Source organism: Pseudopipra pipra, chromosome 12 (genome assembly GCF_036250125.1).
Source record: "Pseudopipra pipra isolate bDixPip1 chromosome 12, bDixPip1.hap1, whole genome shotgun sequence".
In the NCBI taxonomy this organism is placed as follows: Eukaryota; Metazoa; Chordata; class Aves; order Passeriformes; family Pipridae; genus Pseudopipra; species Pseudopipra pipra.
The window spans coordinates 19,627,717-19,644,479 of record NC_087560.1 but is presented as its reverse complement, the minus strand read 5'-3'; the positions used below and the strand labels follow the sequence as shown (position 1 = coordinate 19,644,479).

Here is a 16,763-nt window from a genome sequence, read left to right as displayed (position 1 = left end):
AGGTGGAATAAATCTGAAGACAGCTCAGCTCTATCAGAGAATCACAGCCCGGCTGGGGTTTGAAGGGACCTTAAAGCTCATCTCTAAAAGATCGTCTCCTTCCACCCCCTGCCCTGGGCAGGGACACCTTCCACTCTCCCAGGCTGTTCCAACCTGGCCCTGAACACTTCCAGGGATGGGGCTGCCACAGGTTCTCTGGGCAACCTGTGCCAGGGCCTGCCCACCCACCAACCAGACCCCAAAGTGCCACAACCCCCGTGGTACCTACGGGGCTTTTCTCCCTCACCAAACAGACAACAGTGGTTTGCATCACTGGATGTGAAAGCATAAAGCAGCTGGCACTTTTTTCCTATAGTCTTTAACATTCTTTGGCTCCTCAAATGGAAAAATCTTAGCAAATGAGACCTTAATAAATGGAAAGAGCTGAAAAATAGCCTTTCTGCTGGCGGGCTTTGCTCCTGCTAATGGAATACGGAGATAAAACCAATGCAAGGGTGTCTCCCACCCTTCCGCAGGGCTGGGAGGGATCCTGCCCGGGCAATCCTGGCACCAGGAGATGCCTCCACAGCAGGATGAAGTCTCCAACTTCTCCAGCCTGGAGGAAAGGGCAGCCTGATCCTCCTGAGGTGCCACAAGCACCGAGGAGGAGGAACATCTCCAAACCCAAACGGGCAGAGGAAGGGGAGGGCAGCTCTTCCAAGCCCAGGAGGGGAGATGGCCAAGCTGCTGTGGGTCCAGTATCAGTGTCCAGCTGGGACAGCAAATGTGCCATGAGGGCACTTCCATGAATTCCCATTCAGGGAGGGAGGGATGGCTTTGGATGTCCCACACTGGGAGTGGGACAGGGGATGCTGGAGGGCAGGAGCACATGGGCCCCACTGCAGGGGGTCCTTGTACCATCAGGAAAGATCTCCTGCATCCCCCAGGAACAAAAAACTGCAGTGAAGGGGAAAACAAACTCCCTACAGATCCCTCTCATTTGCACTGCTGGGAATTTGACTTTTTGGAAGGTTTCATCCGTGGGCTTTTAAAAACCTGAAATGCAAAATGCCAAGTGCACGGAGAAGTATCACAGCCTGTTTGTTCCCAGACAAAGACTGCATCCCTGTAGAAAGGCAGGAATTGTGTGAGGGAATTCAGGTCTGGGTATCAAAGGTAATTCTTTTGTATTTCAAGAAAAAAAGGGGGAAAAAGAGGGGGAAAAACGGGGTGCAGGGCTAACTGAGGAGATGCTGGGGCAGGAAAAGAGAGCTTTGCTTTAATTGTATTTATATCCTCTGATGCTGCTGGTGTTCTCCCACATATGTTCCTACAGTCAAAGCCCAGGATGAGGAACCAGAGTGATGCTCAGCTTCTCACTGAAGGAGAAGCACCTCTGGGAAGGGGGTGGTGGGGCAGCAACAAACTCCAGCACTTCAAGGTTGGAGCCTGTTTAATCCCTGCTCCAGCCCCAGGAGCTGCAAAGGCCATTACCAGTCAGCAGCTCTGCAAGAGGTCAGCCAAGACAGGCATTTCCATGTGAAATGTTTTTGTTCTTACAGAAGAAAAAAAAACCAAACAGGAATTCAACAGTTCTCAGCATCCAAAGCCCAGATTCCAGTGCTGGTGATGGGCTGCACATCTTCCCATCAGCCTCCCCTCTCTGAGTGCTCTGACCCTGAAGTGATGGTCTTTCCCAGCTAAACACTCATTTTCTGGGGCTTATAAGGAAGCTGGAGAAGGACTTGTGACAGGGTGGGAGACGCTGGCAGAGGTTATCCACAGAAACTGTGGCTGCCCCAGCCCTGGGAGCGATCAAGGCCAGGTTGGAGCAACCTGAGAGAGTGGAAGGTGTCCCTGCACATGGCAGGGGGGTTGGAATGAGATGAGCTTTAAAGTCCCTTCCAACCCAAACCATTTCAGGATTCAATGAAGCAACCAGGTGTAAGGCACAGAACAGGAGGGAGAGCAAGCAGAATCATAGAATCAACTGGGTTGGAAGGGACCTCTGAGATCATCAAGTCCAACCCTTGATCCACTACCACCCTGGTTACTAGACCATGGCACTGATGCCACACCAGTCTGATCTCAAAAACCTGCAGTACAGCACTGCTGGGACGAGCACCACCCAAACCCAATCACCTGTGAGCAAGGTGGGACCTCAACGAGGCCATGACCCTCCTCCTCCTCCATCCCACCCAACACCTCGATCCCACAGAGCCCAGGGAGGCAGCAGCACACTCCTCTCCTCCCTCCCAGAGCCCGTGGCACGGCGGGACAGCCGGCAGTGCTGGGAACCACGGCAGCCACGTGCCTAATCCCCGCCGATCCCGGCACTTGGGAAGCACAAAGAGCCGAGTCTCCTTTGCCAGTAAATTGAACCTGCGGTTCCAGGGGCTCGGGGCACTTCAAAGCCCTCAGCAGCCCGGCCAGCAGCAGTAAAGGGATGTACTTTTGGGCTGTGGAGCAGCAAAGTAAAATCCACACAAATAAGCAGTGTTCCAGAAAACCAGGTTTAACCATCAGCGGCTCCGAACGACGGGGGATGTTTTTCCTGAGGGTTTTTGGGTTTTTTTTTTACCTCCTCCTTTCCAATTTGCCTTTTTTTTCTTTTTTAAATTTCTTACTAAAAAACCCCAGCTCGAGCTCCCACACCACACCCCCCTTTTGGATCTGAGCATCCTCCAGAGGTAAAATGCTGAGTTAGGTATTGGAGGCCGGGAAAGGAGGTGCCTTTGATGAACAGCAAATCTCCAGACTTCAATCGTTTCGGGGAGCGCCACACATTTAATAAGTTATTTCCGTGGAAAACCTTAGTAACTCAGTTATGAATCAAGCCTATAAACACCTCTCACTCATCAAAGTGCCACAAAAAAATCTATTACTGTGACTGTGAACACAAGCCTCTCTCTACAGGTCCCCCCTAGAAGAAGCCAAAATTCCTCCTTCAAAACATTCGCCGTTTTCAAAGGTCATAAATACACTGTGTCCAGTATTCAGCAAATCCCTTCAAAAAGCAAAACACAGGCACAGAGAAAAAGGAGAGTTCAAACAAAGACCTACCATCGGATCTGTGCTGCTTAAAGGACACAACCAGCTACATCAAAAGAACTTTTACTACCTAGAAAGCCCTATCCAACCCCTAATAGGGTGCAAGAATGTAATGTTTTGGCTACAGAGATTAAACTAATTTACTTTTAAGTAACTTGCTTACTTCCTGATGTTTCTTTTTTTAAGAGTGATGCCTAGGTGCTTGGAGAAGTGAGGGATGTGATTATTCTGTGATTCAAGGCCAAACATCATAAGTACTCAATGAACCACAGACAAAAACATATTTTATCTGGGTGTTGTACTTACTCCAAGAACTTCTAGGTTGAAAACATCCAGGCTAGCTGTGAAAATCCATCCCAGTTCCAGGTGAGAGAGGGAGAAAAAGCAACTCTCTCTCCTTCTCTGCAGAAATACACTGAGAAGTTCACTGTATTGCCTGCAGTGCTCCCCAGATACTGCCCATGGAACCTTCCCTTCAGGGCATCATCTCACCTGGCTCCATCCCGGGAAATTCTCCTCCAGAGCCAGGGAGCTGTGTGTCCACACATAAATAAATAGGGAGGGATCATCTGCAAAGCAGCTTTAATCCCTGCATTAGGCACAGGGCCAAATATTGATAAGACCAACCTTCTTCCACCCACCTTGCGCACCAGGCAGCCTGTGCTGCTCCAGGCAGATGATCCCAAGGCTCTGGCAGCTGGTTTTGCTTTTTTTCATCCTTCTTCTGGATTAGGGACAGCTCCAATTGTCCACATTTTTAAGGGACAGCTCTGATTGCCCAGAATTTTTTGGGGACAGCTCTGATTATCCCCATTTTTCAAGTGCTGTCTGTTGGATGGTTTAACAGTAGTATCAGCCATCATAATAATCCAAGGGGAAGGATGTTTTGGCACATGAAGCAATGGATGGTGACAGGGAAGATTTCGGCTCGATTCCCAACTCTCCAGCAGCTGCCCCATCTACCCTGGGAACATCATGACTCCCTGGTCCCTCACAAGGAAAAACACATGGGAAGGAGGGATTTCACCACTGTTTCACCAGCTCAGATGAAGAACATCAACTAAAGATGCTTCTTGGGACCAACCAGCCCTGGTTGAGCACAGGGTGCTCTGGGAGCTCCCTCCCATCCATCCTCCTTCTTGACACAAAATGTGCTGGACAAAGTCACTTCTCTTGCAATGCCCTCACATGACCAATAACAAAGGGACATTTCTCCATCTCCCTGTCCAGAAGACACCTTCCCTCCTGAAAGACAACCTTTTTGGAGGCTGCTGCTGATGCTCTTTCTTGCCTCAGAGCAACCTTTATTTCCCTCCTCGGGAGACCTCCAGCACAAACCACCTCTTCCCATCTCCAGCAAATTCCACAGGGGTTCCTCACCCTTCACAAAATTCATTTCCCCTCCCCACGCTCAGCTCTGCATTAATCTCGAGCCCAAAGCCTTGCACTGGGAGCCCATCACCCACAGGAGATCTTTTATGAACAGAAACTCTCCTATAGCTGCTGACACTCCATCCTCCTTCCAGAGGCCCCTGCTCTGCATGGATGGGCCACAGGCACCTCTCCAGACAGGACACTGGGCACAGGAGTCACCATGAAGGTGTATCACCACCCAAGCATGGCCATGCACAAGAGGAAGCTCCCACTGACCCAATGCTCCAGCTGTTGGGTTTGGTGGCCCAGTTTGAGTTGTCCCACAGGGTCTTAATGGAGAAACAACCCCGTGGAGGAAATACCTCCTCCTCCAGCCCTGATCCAGGGGGCTTTTCTTCAGCTGGCAAGTTGTTTAACTTCTTGAAAGGTTTTTCCTAAATTGATGCTTGCTCAGCCTCAGTGCTCTGAAGAACATCTTCAGGTGCTTATCATGAACCCAAGTGGAATATTCCCTGCTGGTTCCTTCACTTATGGATGAAGCACTGCCATTAACAGCCTTTGGACACAACAAGGAGCCCACCCAGCTACAGAATCAATGATCCCTTTCCCCTCTACTCCAAAAAAAAGGAATGTTTGAAGTCCAGGAGCTGCCACCTGTGGTGAGCATAAAAAACCCTCCACTCTCCTGTACATCCACTGGCTCCAGTGGATTTATCATCAACCCAGGAAGAACTTTGTTGTGGAATAAAAGAGCACACCTGCTCTCCTCTGAAAGGGAGAGCGCTGAAAGCCCAGGGATGTGTCTCCCAGAGCTTCCCCACCTTCCCTTTCAGGGATTAACTCCATGATTCACCCTGTGGTTTGAGAAGCGACCTTTGATGCCTGCCCCAAGCAGGGCCAGGAGCACATGACCAAACCCACAGTGAAGGCAGGTTATTGCTCTGAAGCTGTCCCAAACATCCAGAAGGACCCTCTCTCACAGGGATTCCAACATCCAAGGCCATCCATGGCCACATGGGCAAAGGCTCCACACTCTCTGAAGCACTCTGGAAAAAATAGATGCCCTTTATTTCCCGTTGGCAAACTAAAATCATGGAGGAAAACTGTTTAATATAAAAACATCTGACAAAGCACCTCCAGGATGTATTTTTTTGCATCAAAGAAGTAGCTCTTGGCAACAGGCTCGTTCCTCCGACCAGGAGAAGTTTTAGCCAAACCCTGATTGTTCTAGACTGCACAGGGTTAGACAAGCCAGCAAGCTTACAGTTAAAAATGAAAGAGAAAAGAAACTAAAACCATCACTGGCCCAAATAAACATCTGTCTGTGATTAAACTGGATGCACAGAGATGTTCTGCCTGCTTTTTAATGGATCTGTTTCTGCAGGATGGGAGGAAGAAAGGCTGAAAAGGCTCCAGGGTGCTGCTGGGTCAGACCCAACCTGCAGCTCCCAGCCCACGGTGGGACACAGAGTCAATCCTCAAAAAGTAACAAAACCAACATTTCCCCCCCCAGAAGAAATTGCTGCCCTATTAATGAGAAAAATCTCTTTTTTTTCCTCCTCCCAGGTAGTTCCACCATCTCTCCCCAGGCCGGAAAGGGCCCTGTTTGCCCAGTTGCCACACGTATCCGCCTGACATATTTAATAGGCTTTTTTTTTTTTCCTACTCCCAACACACAGGATCTTCATAAATTTCCTTGGTAGCATAAATCCTGCAGCCTGTTATTTCTGGGGGGGGAAGAGGAAGAGAGACGTTCACTTTCTCCATTCAGTGGGTTTTAAAATATGCCTCCTTAAGTTCATCCTAAATATTGCTGGAAGCAGAAAAAACCCTCTGGCTCTCGCTTGGAGCCGTGGCATCACTTCAGCAGGGCTGAGTCACCAGCTGGGATGGACAGGCATGTTCCTGCCTTCTTCCTCCCTCTGGAGGTACCCTGCTTCCCAAATCCAACACCCCCAATCCCACCACTGCCCTGTAAAACCTCCATCTTCCCAGGCCTTGAAAAAAAAAAAAATCAGAAATAATTTCAATAAGTTCCAGCCCATTCAGTCTCTTTGTTTACAATTCACTTAAGAGTTGGACTCTATGATCCTTGTGGGTCCCTTCCAACTCAGAATATTCTGTAACTCGATTTCTTCTCTCTGTTAATTCCCAATTATCCTCCACCAGCATCAGACTAAAGCCACCAAGCAGAGCTCATTGCCACATCATCCTCTGGACCTCAGCAGAGCTGCTGGGAATAGACTCAACCTGTGCTTCCACTTTCAGGTGGGAAATAACTTCCCACAGCTTCGGAATGTGGAGAGAATTCATTCCTCCTCCAACAAACCAACTCGTCCTTTCTTCTTTTGGATGCACATTTTCAGCTATAAATGGGTTCACCAGCAGAGTTTTAGCACAGGGGAAGTGAAATGACTTCAAAGTTTAGGAAAAAAAAATAATAGTATTTTTGGAAAAAATAAACCAGCACCTTCCCTGGTGATGGCCAAGGCAGGACAGAGACCTGCAGGAGGATCCTGAGCTGCAAGACCACCTTTTGCCCTCCTACCTGTGCTCAACCCTTCCCCTCTTGCACAGTCCTTGGGACTTCCAGAATTTAATGCCATTGCTACCAAGAACTCTGGTGGCTGCTGGCAGGAATTCATGGGGCTTTTCCAGGTGCTGTGCAAGAGGAGAGGGGCTATTCCATGGTGTTTAAGAGAGGGTCCTTCCCAGGGATGGTGAGGGACAGCCCCGTGGGACTGAGGGGAAGGCAGGCAATCCCAAAGCCCACAACATCTGCTCCAGCACGTCCCCACCATCCCAAACCAGTTCCCGCAGCAGCAGCACATCCCTCTACAAGCCTGGCAAGTCTAACGGGTACAGCAGCTTCTTGGCATGTGCTGGAGGAGCCAAGTCTGAGGGGAAGGGAAAAAAAAAAAAAATTACTACAAATGTTCCACCAATTATGAGTCACGAGGCTGAGCTTTTGTTCCTGCCTTGCTGGATTTTGCCCTTTCCCTGGTATTTCCCCGGCTCCGGCTGGGAGCCGCGGGGACGCCAAAACGGGCCATGGGTCTGCCAGCTCCTGGGGGACAGGCACAGGGAACCACTTGGGTTAGGAATACAACCCCCAAAACAGCAGGTTTCCTTCAGCTCTGCTCCCCAGGCAGAAATAAATCTAATGAGGGAAAGCTGGAGCCCCTCTTTGTACTCTCACGGGCCTGAATGTGACACTGCTTGAGCTCAGGAGATGGAAACTTCGGGGTCAGACACCTCCAAGTGCCTTTTCCCAGCAACCCAGATCTTCCCAAGCCACTGCACCTCACTCAGGAAACAGGAGCATCCCTAATCCAAGGGAAATGCTGCGGCTGGACACTGATCCTTGAACAGACAACTTCATTTCATGACCCAAATACTCTGAAGCTCAGATGAAGAGGGCTCTGGGGTATCATCCATAGATCCAGGTCACCACACAGGTCACATCCACCCAACTGTCCACAACCTGTGCTTCCAGTTAGCACTGGCTGTTCCTCAGAATTTCATAGCAAGCCTGCTAGTTCACTGAAGACTTTTCCTCTTAAAAGTGTTATTATGACCATGAAAGGTTCTACTTCAAAAAGAGTTTGGTTTTTTTCATAAAATTTCTACATATGACAGAGATCATCTTTTGCCTTCATGGTAAAACTTCCTGTTTAGAAGTTCATCAAGTAAAGGACCAACAGAAGAAGAATGGTTCTCTTTGTTATCCAAAATTGAATTTTGTGGTTTTAGTAGGAAAAGCCTTTTTGATGATCAAAGCTGGAGCAATAAATAGTAGTGGCTTGATGCAAGATCCAAAAGGTACTTATTTTTGGAAGAGGAGTTAAATGCACACCGAGCTCCTTTGGTACACGAGAGGAGGAAGGGAAGACCACGTGCTTTGTGTACCATTTCCACAGACCTACACTTCAAGCAGACCTATTAAATAAGTTGAAATGGAGAATAAACAAACTGAAATGTGGCAGGTAGACTGGAGCCTAAGTGGGTTTTTCCCTTTTACCTCCCTACGATGACACGTATGGGTTAATTCAGCAGAGCTCTTATCCTCTTTCAGCAGTCGTGAGCACTGGGGAAAAATAAATCACCCAGCCCCAGACTCTTATTAAAAGTTACACCACTGGAAACGGCACAGGGGGAGCAGAGGGATCCGATTTCATACAATCTCAGTCACATGTTATCATTATATTGTTCAAGGAAAAGTTAAAAATCCCTCCTCTATTCCAGAAAACCCACCAGATGTCCCATAAAGACTCGGCCGTGAGAGAAGCTGAGCCATTCCATGCTCAGGAACCCCCCGTTCTCCAACCCGGCCGCTCTAATTAACGACAATTATCACGTTCCGATAAAAGCCACGGGCACGGGGAGCCTTTACGGACGCGCTTCCAGCCCCGGGAATGTTTGTTAGGAATTGCAAACACACATTTATTACGGCACAGGCCCGAACGATCCAAGGCCTGGCTATCAATTGTTCCCCTGCTATGGACACTTGGCAGCACAACAAAAGCCGGGCGGGCGGCACGGCTGGATCCGGCACGCGGCAGCACCGCCGGCCCACCACGGCTGGAGGACCTTAAAGGAGAAGGAGAAGGGAAAATCCCCGGAGGGAAATGTGCCACCACGCCACGGCACTGCTGCCTGAACGCTCTCTGGAGAGCTGCAGAGTCGGGATCGGCCTGAACGTCCCAAGGAAGGAAGGTGCAGGTCTCAACAAACTGTCCACAAGCTCTTGCAGGTGGAGAACACCAAGAGAAAAGCCACAGCTAAGGGACCAGTGCCCCAGTGGTCCCCTCCACCACCAACAACTTCCACCATCCCCAGAGAGAGCAGCAAATTCAATCCATCTGATCAGCAATCTGGCAATTGGGCACCGAGGTGCCCAATCCTACCCCACCACAGTTGCTGAAGGAGGCATGTGGGGCCCCACCAGGACCAAGCTTTGTCTTCCTTCATCTCAGCTCTCAGACCATCAACCAGCCAAAGAAATTAAACCTCATCCTGTAGACGGGCCCCTCCTGTCTCCTACATGGTCAGCCCCCTGCCTGGGATGAGACACCAAGGAGAAAGATGTGGAACCATCACTGCAGCCAGAGCCCAACGTGGAGCCAAGGAAAGCCCCAACTCTACCTGCTGTCAAGTAAAACCACCCCAGGCCTCACAGAGCCCCATTAAATGAATGAACGGTTGCAGGGGTGGGGCAGAGCAAAAACCAGGACCTAATTAAGCCAAGCTTTGTTCAAGAGCTTCAATGGCACCATAGCTGGGAGCCTGCTCATGAAAGCAGGGATTGCACCGCGGGGCCAGGGCCCAGCAGGTAACACAAGCCGGACGGACTCGGCAAGAACCATCACAAGGCAGCATCATTTGGAATGGCCTCACTGCTCCTGCCATGGAAATAAGGAGGGTGTACAGCCCCACCCCACAGCAGCCCATGGCCCTGCAGCCTGGGAGAGGCCCAGGTGGCTTCCACAAAGGACACACGTGGCCACTTCCCAAACGTCCCCGCTTGTCCCACGAACGGCACCTTATCACAACCCGCAGAGCGCTGGTGTCTCTGACCAACCAACTCAAGTAACTGCTCTCTTCTCCCTCCCTTTCACACCAAGACCACAAAACCAACAGCAGGACCATACCCCCCACACCCTCCTGCTGTGCTGCCCCAGCTCCCAGCTCAGACAACACGGGCGGGAACGCGCAAACATCTGCCAACCTGAGAAATCTCCGGGCGTGACGTTGGGCGAGTTTGTAGCCTCTGTTTCAGTGTAAGACAACGTGGAATCTGATAGATCTGAAAAAAAAAAAAAAAAAAAAAGCACTTTTAGTCCTCCTGTGTTTGCCAGGGCTACATGAGCACCAGTGGCTCTCCAGCTTCCCACCACCTCCCAGAGAGAAACTCTCCACCGAGCCAGAAAGCAACGATTAACTTTGTAGCTCCACCACGCAAATGCAAACTCTGAACTGCCTCCACCACAAAAATAACTCCAGTTAAGTTGATCAAACAAGTAGGAACTTGGTGCTTACTGGATAAAGTTACATTAAGCCTCTAAACAAGTCAGAGTTACTATACTTAATTATCACCATTAAAATTCTTGAAGCTGTTTATTCTTGCTTCCTTCCTTCCTTCCTCTTTGCTGAAGCGAAGGAAACTTTGTTTTAACAAGTTAAGAGTCTTTGTTATTCTCTCTTGCTTACACCCCTCTAATTAAGTGCTCAACTGTTTGCTCACAGATTAACTATTATTTTTCCAATCAAACAAGCCAGTGAAGCAAATTTCAATCCCTGGCTGTTGTTTTAATAAAGTCACGTGCTGCCCACTATCATCTCTCCCTGCAGCACAAGCAGTTTCCAAAGGGAATTAACTTGGAAGGGGGAGCGCAGGGAGGGACAACTCCTTTTTTTTTTTTTCTGCCTCCACACCTAACAAAAATAGGAAAAAAAAAATCCCACAAGCAGCCAGTTTGGCTTTGCAGGACACCCAGGTCACGGCCCTGTGGTGATGAAGGCACCAGTCCCTCCGACAGGCACGGTGCCCATGCGGCTGCACCGCAGGGAGACGCCAGGGCAGGGACTCACCTTTGGCACAGGACAGCTCCCGCCTTCCCTCGGGGCTGGGTGGGACAGGCAGGAACACTGTCCCATTCCTATCACCCTGCCAAACCCTGTCTGCCTCCTCCCTGATGGGGAGCAAGAGTGGCTCACCTGGGTCACTACGCCCAGGAGTCAGAGGCACCGGCCACAGATGAAGGGAAAAATCCCACAGCTGCACTGATCCCAGCAAAAAACCCACATGGGACAGGGCATTACTCCCTTCTTTCCCACATCTTTGCTTCCCATTTAACTGAGCAAGAAGCAGGCACTGAGAAAGATGGGCAGGATGCGGTGATGCCAACTTGAAACATCTCCAAGCCAACGTCCAGCACACAGGACCAGGATCCAAGGCTGCCAGGCTCCCCAGCACCCTTCACTCTGTGCCCAGGTACCCACCCCAGCCACTTTCACTACCTGTGCTTTGAAAACCTCCCACAATTCACCAGGAAAAGTCATACCCCACTCAGAAATTACACGGTGCTGAGTTTCAAAGGCTTTACATCTCATTGTAATGAGCAGAGGAAAGGTAAGAGCTGGTTCCTCCAAGGTGCAGAGCAGCCAGGACTTTATGGAAATGGCACCCAGGAGCTCCCACTCCCCCTCTGCTCCATCATCCCACAGATTACACACGCAGACAAAACATGACGTCTGGTAACCTTTCATTACGCCTTCATTAAAAATAGAGCTTCATATTATTTTGGAAAATATGCATGTGTCTACATGGTAATTTGGGAGGATAAACTGACATCCATTTACTTCTTAAAGCCTGTCAGGTGATGCTTGCTCAGAAATAATGAGGAGCCATAAAATCCCAACTTGTTGGCTTTTGCCTGACGTGCCAGGGAGGGCTGTCTCAGAACCAACACCGGGACTGCACCATGAAAGAGTTCTCGGGACATCAAAAGAGGGAAAACACGTACCCAGTGGCTTTTGCTCATCATTAGGAGACAGCCGAGAGTAGGGAGGTGGTGGAGACTCTGGAAAAACAAAACTGTAGGTTAGTGCTGTGTTCAGTTTATCAACAAACCCTCCCACTTTCTCTTCTGGGGTAGGAACTCTCCCAAGGTTAAAAAAACCACTTGGAAGCAACCGGAGACCAAGAGTTTTCCCAATTTTTGAGGAATGGGGGGGTTCCACCTTGACCATTCAAACTGGGCCTTACTACTGAAAACACTGCAAGTGTCCCCTACACCCCTGTCCCATATCCATGCCTGGACACCCAGTCTGAACCACACAAATCATGATGGTGCTTCCCAAAGAACAAGGTTTCCATCAACTGCCTTGGGAGACAACCTTCCAACCATGGCTCCAACACACATGGACTTAACAAGAGCTCCCCAAACACACAACTACTGAAAGAGGGTGCTGGGTGATGAAAAGATGCTCCTCTCTTGGCCCCTGAAGGCTGACACCAGAGCCAGGCTGGCTTCAGCCAATAAGCCACCAAATTCTGGTTCCTCCCAATAAAGCCCTCGGCACACAAGTGGCTCAGCAGCAGATCCATGATCCTGCTCACCCCCACCTCCATCCCACAAAGCTCCTGAGCACACGCTCAGCTTTAGGCAGCAGGACTGCAGCAGTCATGTGCTCCAAGTTCAGCAAGTCCTCAGAAGTGCTTTGCTGAATCAGGTCATTCAACTGGCTCTTGCTGTCCTTGTAAGGGTCAAGACCATGCAAAAGGCTGATGAAGGCCCTTCATTACTCCATGTCCTCATTAGGTTTTTTTTTCTTTTCCACAGTATGACAATGATCTGTTTCTTGAATTATAACTTGGCAAAACTGAGTGTGCAGCCAGCTGGGCTAAGCCATGGCACCAACACTGAGCAGGCACCGACTTCAGTAAGAAACTGTACTGAAAATCAGTGGCAACACATTAACCCCAGACACCCAAAACACGAGTGTGCTCCTCAGCTCCCACCCTGCTCTGAAAGCACTCGGCCAACAACTGCAGCTCAGCTTGGGTGAGTTCAAAGAGAACCTCAGCGTCCCCCACGGGATGGCTTTGGGGTCATCTACTGCTTGTAAGGAAAGGTTCCCCATCTCCCCTAAGGGAGCAGGATGCTCTTCTCACAGGGGGCTTAAGAGTCTCAAAAATAAAAAATAATGGTGCCACAGTCCCCATGTGGATGTAACAGCCCGACCTGTGCCGTGCTGGTCCCAGCTGCTGCCACGGGGGCCTTCTTCAGAGCACCTCGCTGCCTTCACACCCCCCAGACACGTCACCCCACAGTAAACCGGGTGGGAAACACGAGCGCGGATGATCCCTGCAGGGAGCCACTTGTGGAAAAGGGCATCAGGGCCTTTTCTTGGCTCCTGCCACCAGCGCCCAGCCGGCGCGGGTGGGGCCTGGCACAGTCACCCATTATCAAAGCGATAAGGGGCCGCTTGATAACAGCTCTGCTTTCTACTACTCCCAGCACAGGGCTGGCAGCCGCACACGGCTGGGAAAACCACCGCGGCTGCAGCAAAGTCACTGGGAAACTTCGCTCGTTTCTAAAATAAACGCCCCGTTCTTACAAACGCAACTCTAATCCAACTGGAGTAAAAAAGCTGCCTCCAGCCTCTAGCGACCTTCGGGGGAAGCACGCCCAGCAGAGAAGTTTCTTTGAAAGAAATGATGCAAAGCACAAAGTGAGGCGGGAGCCCAGATTGCAAAATAAGACAGAAAATCCAAGTTCTTGCCAAAAAAAAGGGACCATCAGCATCAGAGCGGTTTGGGTTAGGGTTGGAAGGGACCTTAAAGATCATCTCGTTCAACCCCCTGCCATGGGCAGGGACACCTTCCATTAGCCCAGGTTGCTCCAAGCTCCATCCAACCTGGCCTTGGACTCTTCCAGGGATGGGGCAGCCACAGCTTCTCTGGGCAACCTGTGCCAGGGCCTCCCCACCCTCACAGGGAAGACTTTCTTCCTAAGATCCCACTCAATGCTACCCTCTGTCAGCACGAATCCAACTGTCCAGTTTTGTCGCAGAGTTTTAGTCCAGCCCTGTAAGTATCACTTCGATTTCTGCACCTCAACCGTGAGCACGCCTCTGCTCCATTTAACTGCTCCCAGCTCACATGGAAACTCCCATCGTGCGCTGCTGGGAGAAACACAAAACCCTCGAGAAAACCAAACGCGCTCCTTGAAAACGCTCACAATCTGCCTACGCTAAAAAAAAAAAAAAAAACGAGAAACCCCCGAGAAATGCAGGAGCCCTGGTTCCCCCGCGGGTTGGGGGATCCCCGCGGCGGGGGCATCCCCGCAGCCCCCCCGAGGCGCCCGGCGGGTCCTGCGGCTTTAAGCCGGCGGCGGTGACCGCCCGGCTCCGATACGGGCGAGCCAGGCTGGCGCCAGCGGGATGGAGCCGCCGATTATCGCCCCTCCGGCTCCCAGAGCGCGGGGAAACTCCGCGGGAAGGGAAAAAAAAAAAAAAGGAAATAAAAAGAGAAAGAGCTTTTTACGCACAGCTGGAACCGCTGGCGGCAGGGGAGCGGGGGATGCCCGGCGGGGACCCCGCGCCAGGCGCATCTCCCCCCGGGCATCCCGCGGGGCCGGGGCAGCGCCGATCCACGAGGCTTCAGATAAGCCCAGGAAGGGCCCAGAAGCCCCGAACCCCCAAATCGGTGGGTGTTTTCGGGGGGTAAACCCAACTCGCCGCCGCTCACCTGGCCCACAGAGGCGGCTGAAGTGGTAGGGGTTGCAGCAGACGGTGGGTCCGTCGGCGACGCCGAAGCTCTGGCACTCGCAGAGGGGCTTCAGCTCGGCGGGGTGCTGCAGGTCGGGCCAGCGGAACAGCTTGCCCAGGAGGAGGTGCGGGGGCGCCGCCAGGCCCCCCAGGCGCACCTCGGTGCGGGCCACCAGGACGCAGCCTCCGGGCATCCCCCCGCGGGACTCCACCGCCTCCAGCAGGCTGTCCAGCGAGCGCTCCTTCAGCCGCTTCAGCAGCGAGTAGGTGACGGCCTTCAGCTCCTGCTCCAGCAGCAGGAGCCGCGCCCGCGCCTCCCGGCCCCGCCGCTCCGGGGAGCCGCCGTCGGCCGCGCCGTCGGGGCCGGAGGGGGCGGCGGCGGCGGCGGGGGGTGGCTGGGGGCCGCCCGGCTCTCGCTCCGAGAACACGCAGCAGGTCACGGTCCGGCCGTCGCTCTCCGGGGCCCCGGCGGGGTTGCGGAGCCGGGCCCCGCGCCGCTCCGCCATGGGGTCCCCGCGCGGCGCCGCCTCGCCCCGCTCCTCCGCCTCCCGCAGCAGCAGCGAGCGCGCTACCGAGGGGCTCCTCTCCGCGATCTTGCAGCTCCCGCCGGCTCCGAGGTCGTGGTGGCCCGAGCTCCTGGCGCTCCCATCTCCGCCGTCCCTGTCCGGAATGACGCGGCTCCTCCAAAGTCGCCGCACCAGCCCTGAGCGTTTGGACCTGAACATACGACCCGCGGGCGGCCGGGGGGTCGCGTCGCTCTCCGCCGCTTCCCCCCCGCCCCGCGCCCTCCTCCGCGGGGCTCCTCGCTCCGCCGCCGGCTCTATCTCATGGCAGCCCCGGCGCAGCCCGGAGTCCCCGCGGCGCTGCCCAGCGGCTCTCGGAGCGCACCATGGGGGGGGCGGCGGGGCGGCGCGGGCATAGACGGCGCCGCGGGGGCCGCTCCCGTGGCGGCGCTGGGGCTCGGGCGCGCCGCGCCGTGCCCTACATCGGCTGCCAACGCCGGGCCGGGCGGGGAGCGGCGGCGGCGGCCGGGGGGAGCCCGGGGCAACCCCGCGGCCGCTCCACCGTACGAGGTCGCGGGGTGTGGGTGCTGCCGGGCGCCGGGGTTTTTCCCCCTTCGGCCAAAAATAGTTAAAAAGAAAAAAAAATATATAGAAAAAATTGGGAAAAAAAAAAAAGTAAAAGAAAAAATCAAACTAGGAGGAAAAAAACGGGAAGAAAAATAGGAAGGAAAAATAGAAAATAGGAAGAAAGTGGGAAGAAAATTAGGAAGAAAACAGGAAGGCAAAAATAGTAAAAAAAAAAATTTAAGAAGACTAAAAAAAATAGCAAAGAAATAAAAAAAATTAGTAAAGAAATAGTAAAAAAATAGTGGAAAAAAAAAGGCAAAAAATAATAGCGAAAAAATTAAAAAAAAAAAAAGGGGGGGAGGAAATACACCCGAAGAAATAAATCAGACACGCGAAGAATCAGCAGCAGCAGCAGCAGCAGCAGAACAGCCCGGTGTCAGCGCGTCCCTCGTCCGCATCGCAGGGCGCGGCCCCGGCCCGGCGGGTCCGTGCGCGGCTCCCGGGGCCGCCGCCGCCCGCTCGCGCCCGCCCGCCCCTCGCCGGCTTTTGTGTGGCCGGGGCGCGCGCGCGGGGCCCCCTCGCGAGCGGCGCCGCCATTGGCTGCCGCCCCATCATGTGCCAGTCTAGACAGCGCGGCGGCCCCGAGCGCCACCGGCCCCGCGCGCGCCCCGCCCCGGCCCCGCCGCGCCTTAAAGGCACCGCGCGCCCCGCGGCAGCGCCCGCCGCCCCGCGCGCCCACCCCCGCAACGCGCCCGCGCGCCCGCCCGCGCCCGCCGCTCCCCGGGCGCCTCCCGAGCGCAGCCCCGCGGGGATGCGGCGGCGGCGGCGGCGGGCGGGAATGTGACGGGGGAAAATAGGTCACGGCGCGGCGGGGGTTAATGGCGCTCACGGCTCGTTCCCCCCCCCCCGCCGGACACGCCCCCGCCGTGCGGCGCCTTGGCGGTCCTGCCAAAAGTTCAGGCCCGCCGCGCCCCCATTGGCCCCCGCCCGCGTGACGCGCGGCGCCGCGCGCCG

The 16,763-nt window shown here is 53.2% G+C and overlaps 1 protein-coding gene across 1 annotated transcript in view; it reads right to left on the bottom strand.

Annotated features, from left to right (window-relative positions):
- The window catches only part of SMAD6 (SMAD family member 6), a 40,953-nt gene extending 24,651 nt beyond the window's left edge, over positions 1-16,302 (bottom strand). The window contains exons 1-3 of the mRNA XM_064669264.1: positions 14,660-16,302; positions 11,931-11,987; positions 10,133-10,210 (exon numbers count right to left, since the gene is read on the bottom strand). Coding sequence (XP_064525334.1) covers positions 10,133-10,210; positions 11,931-11,987; positions 14,660-15,404 — 880 coding nt within the window. The 5' untranslated portion in view covers positions 15,405-16,302. The remainder of the gene's footprint in view (positions 1-10,132; positions 10,211-11,930; positions 11,988-14,659) is intronic.
- Between the last annotated feature and the right edge of the window lie 461 nt (positions 16,303-16,763).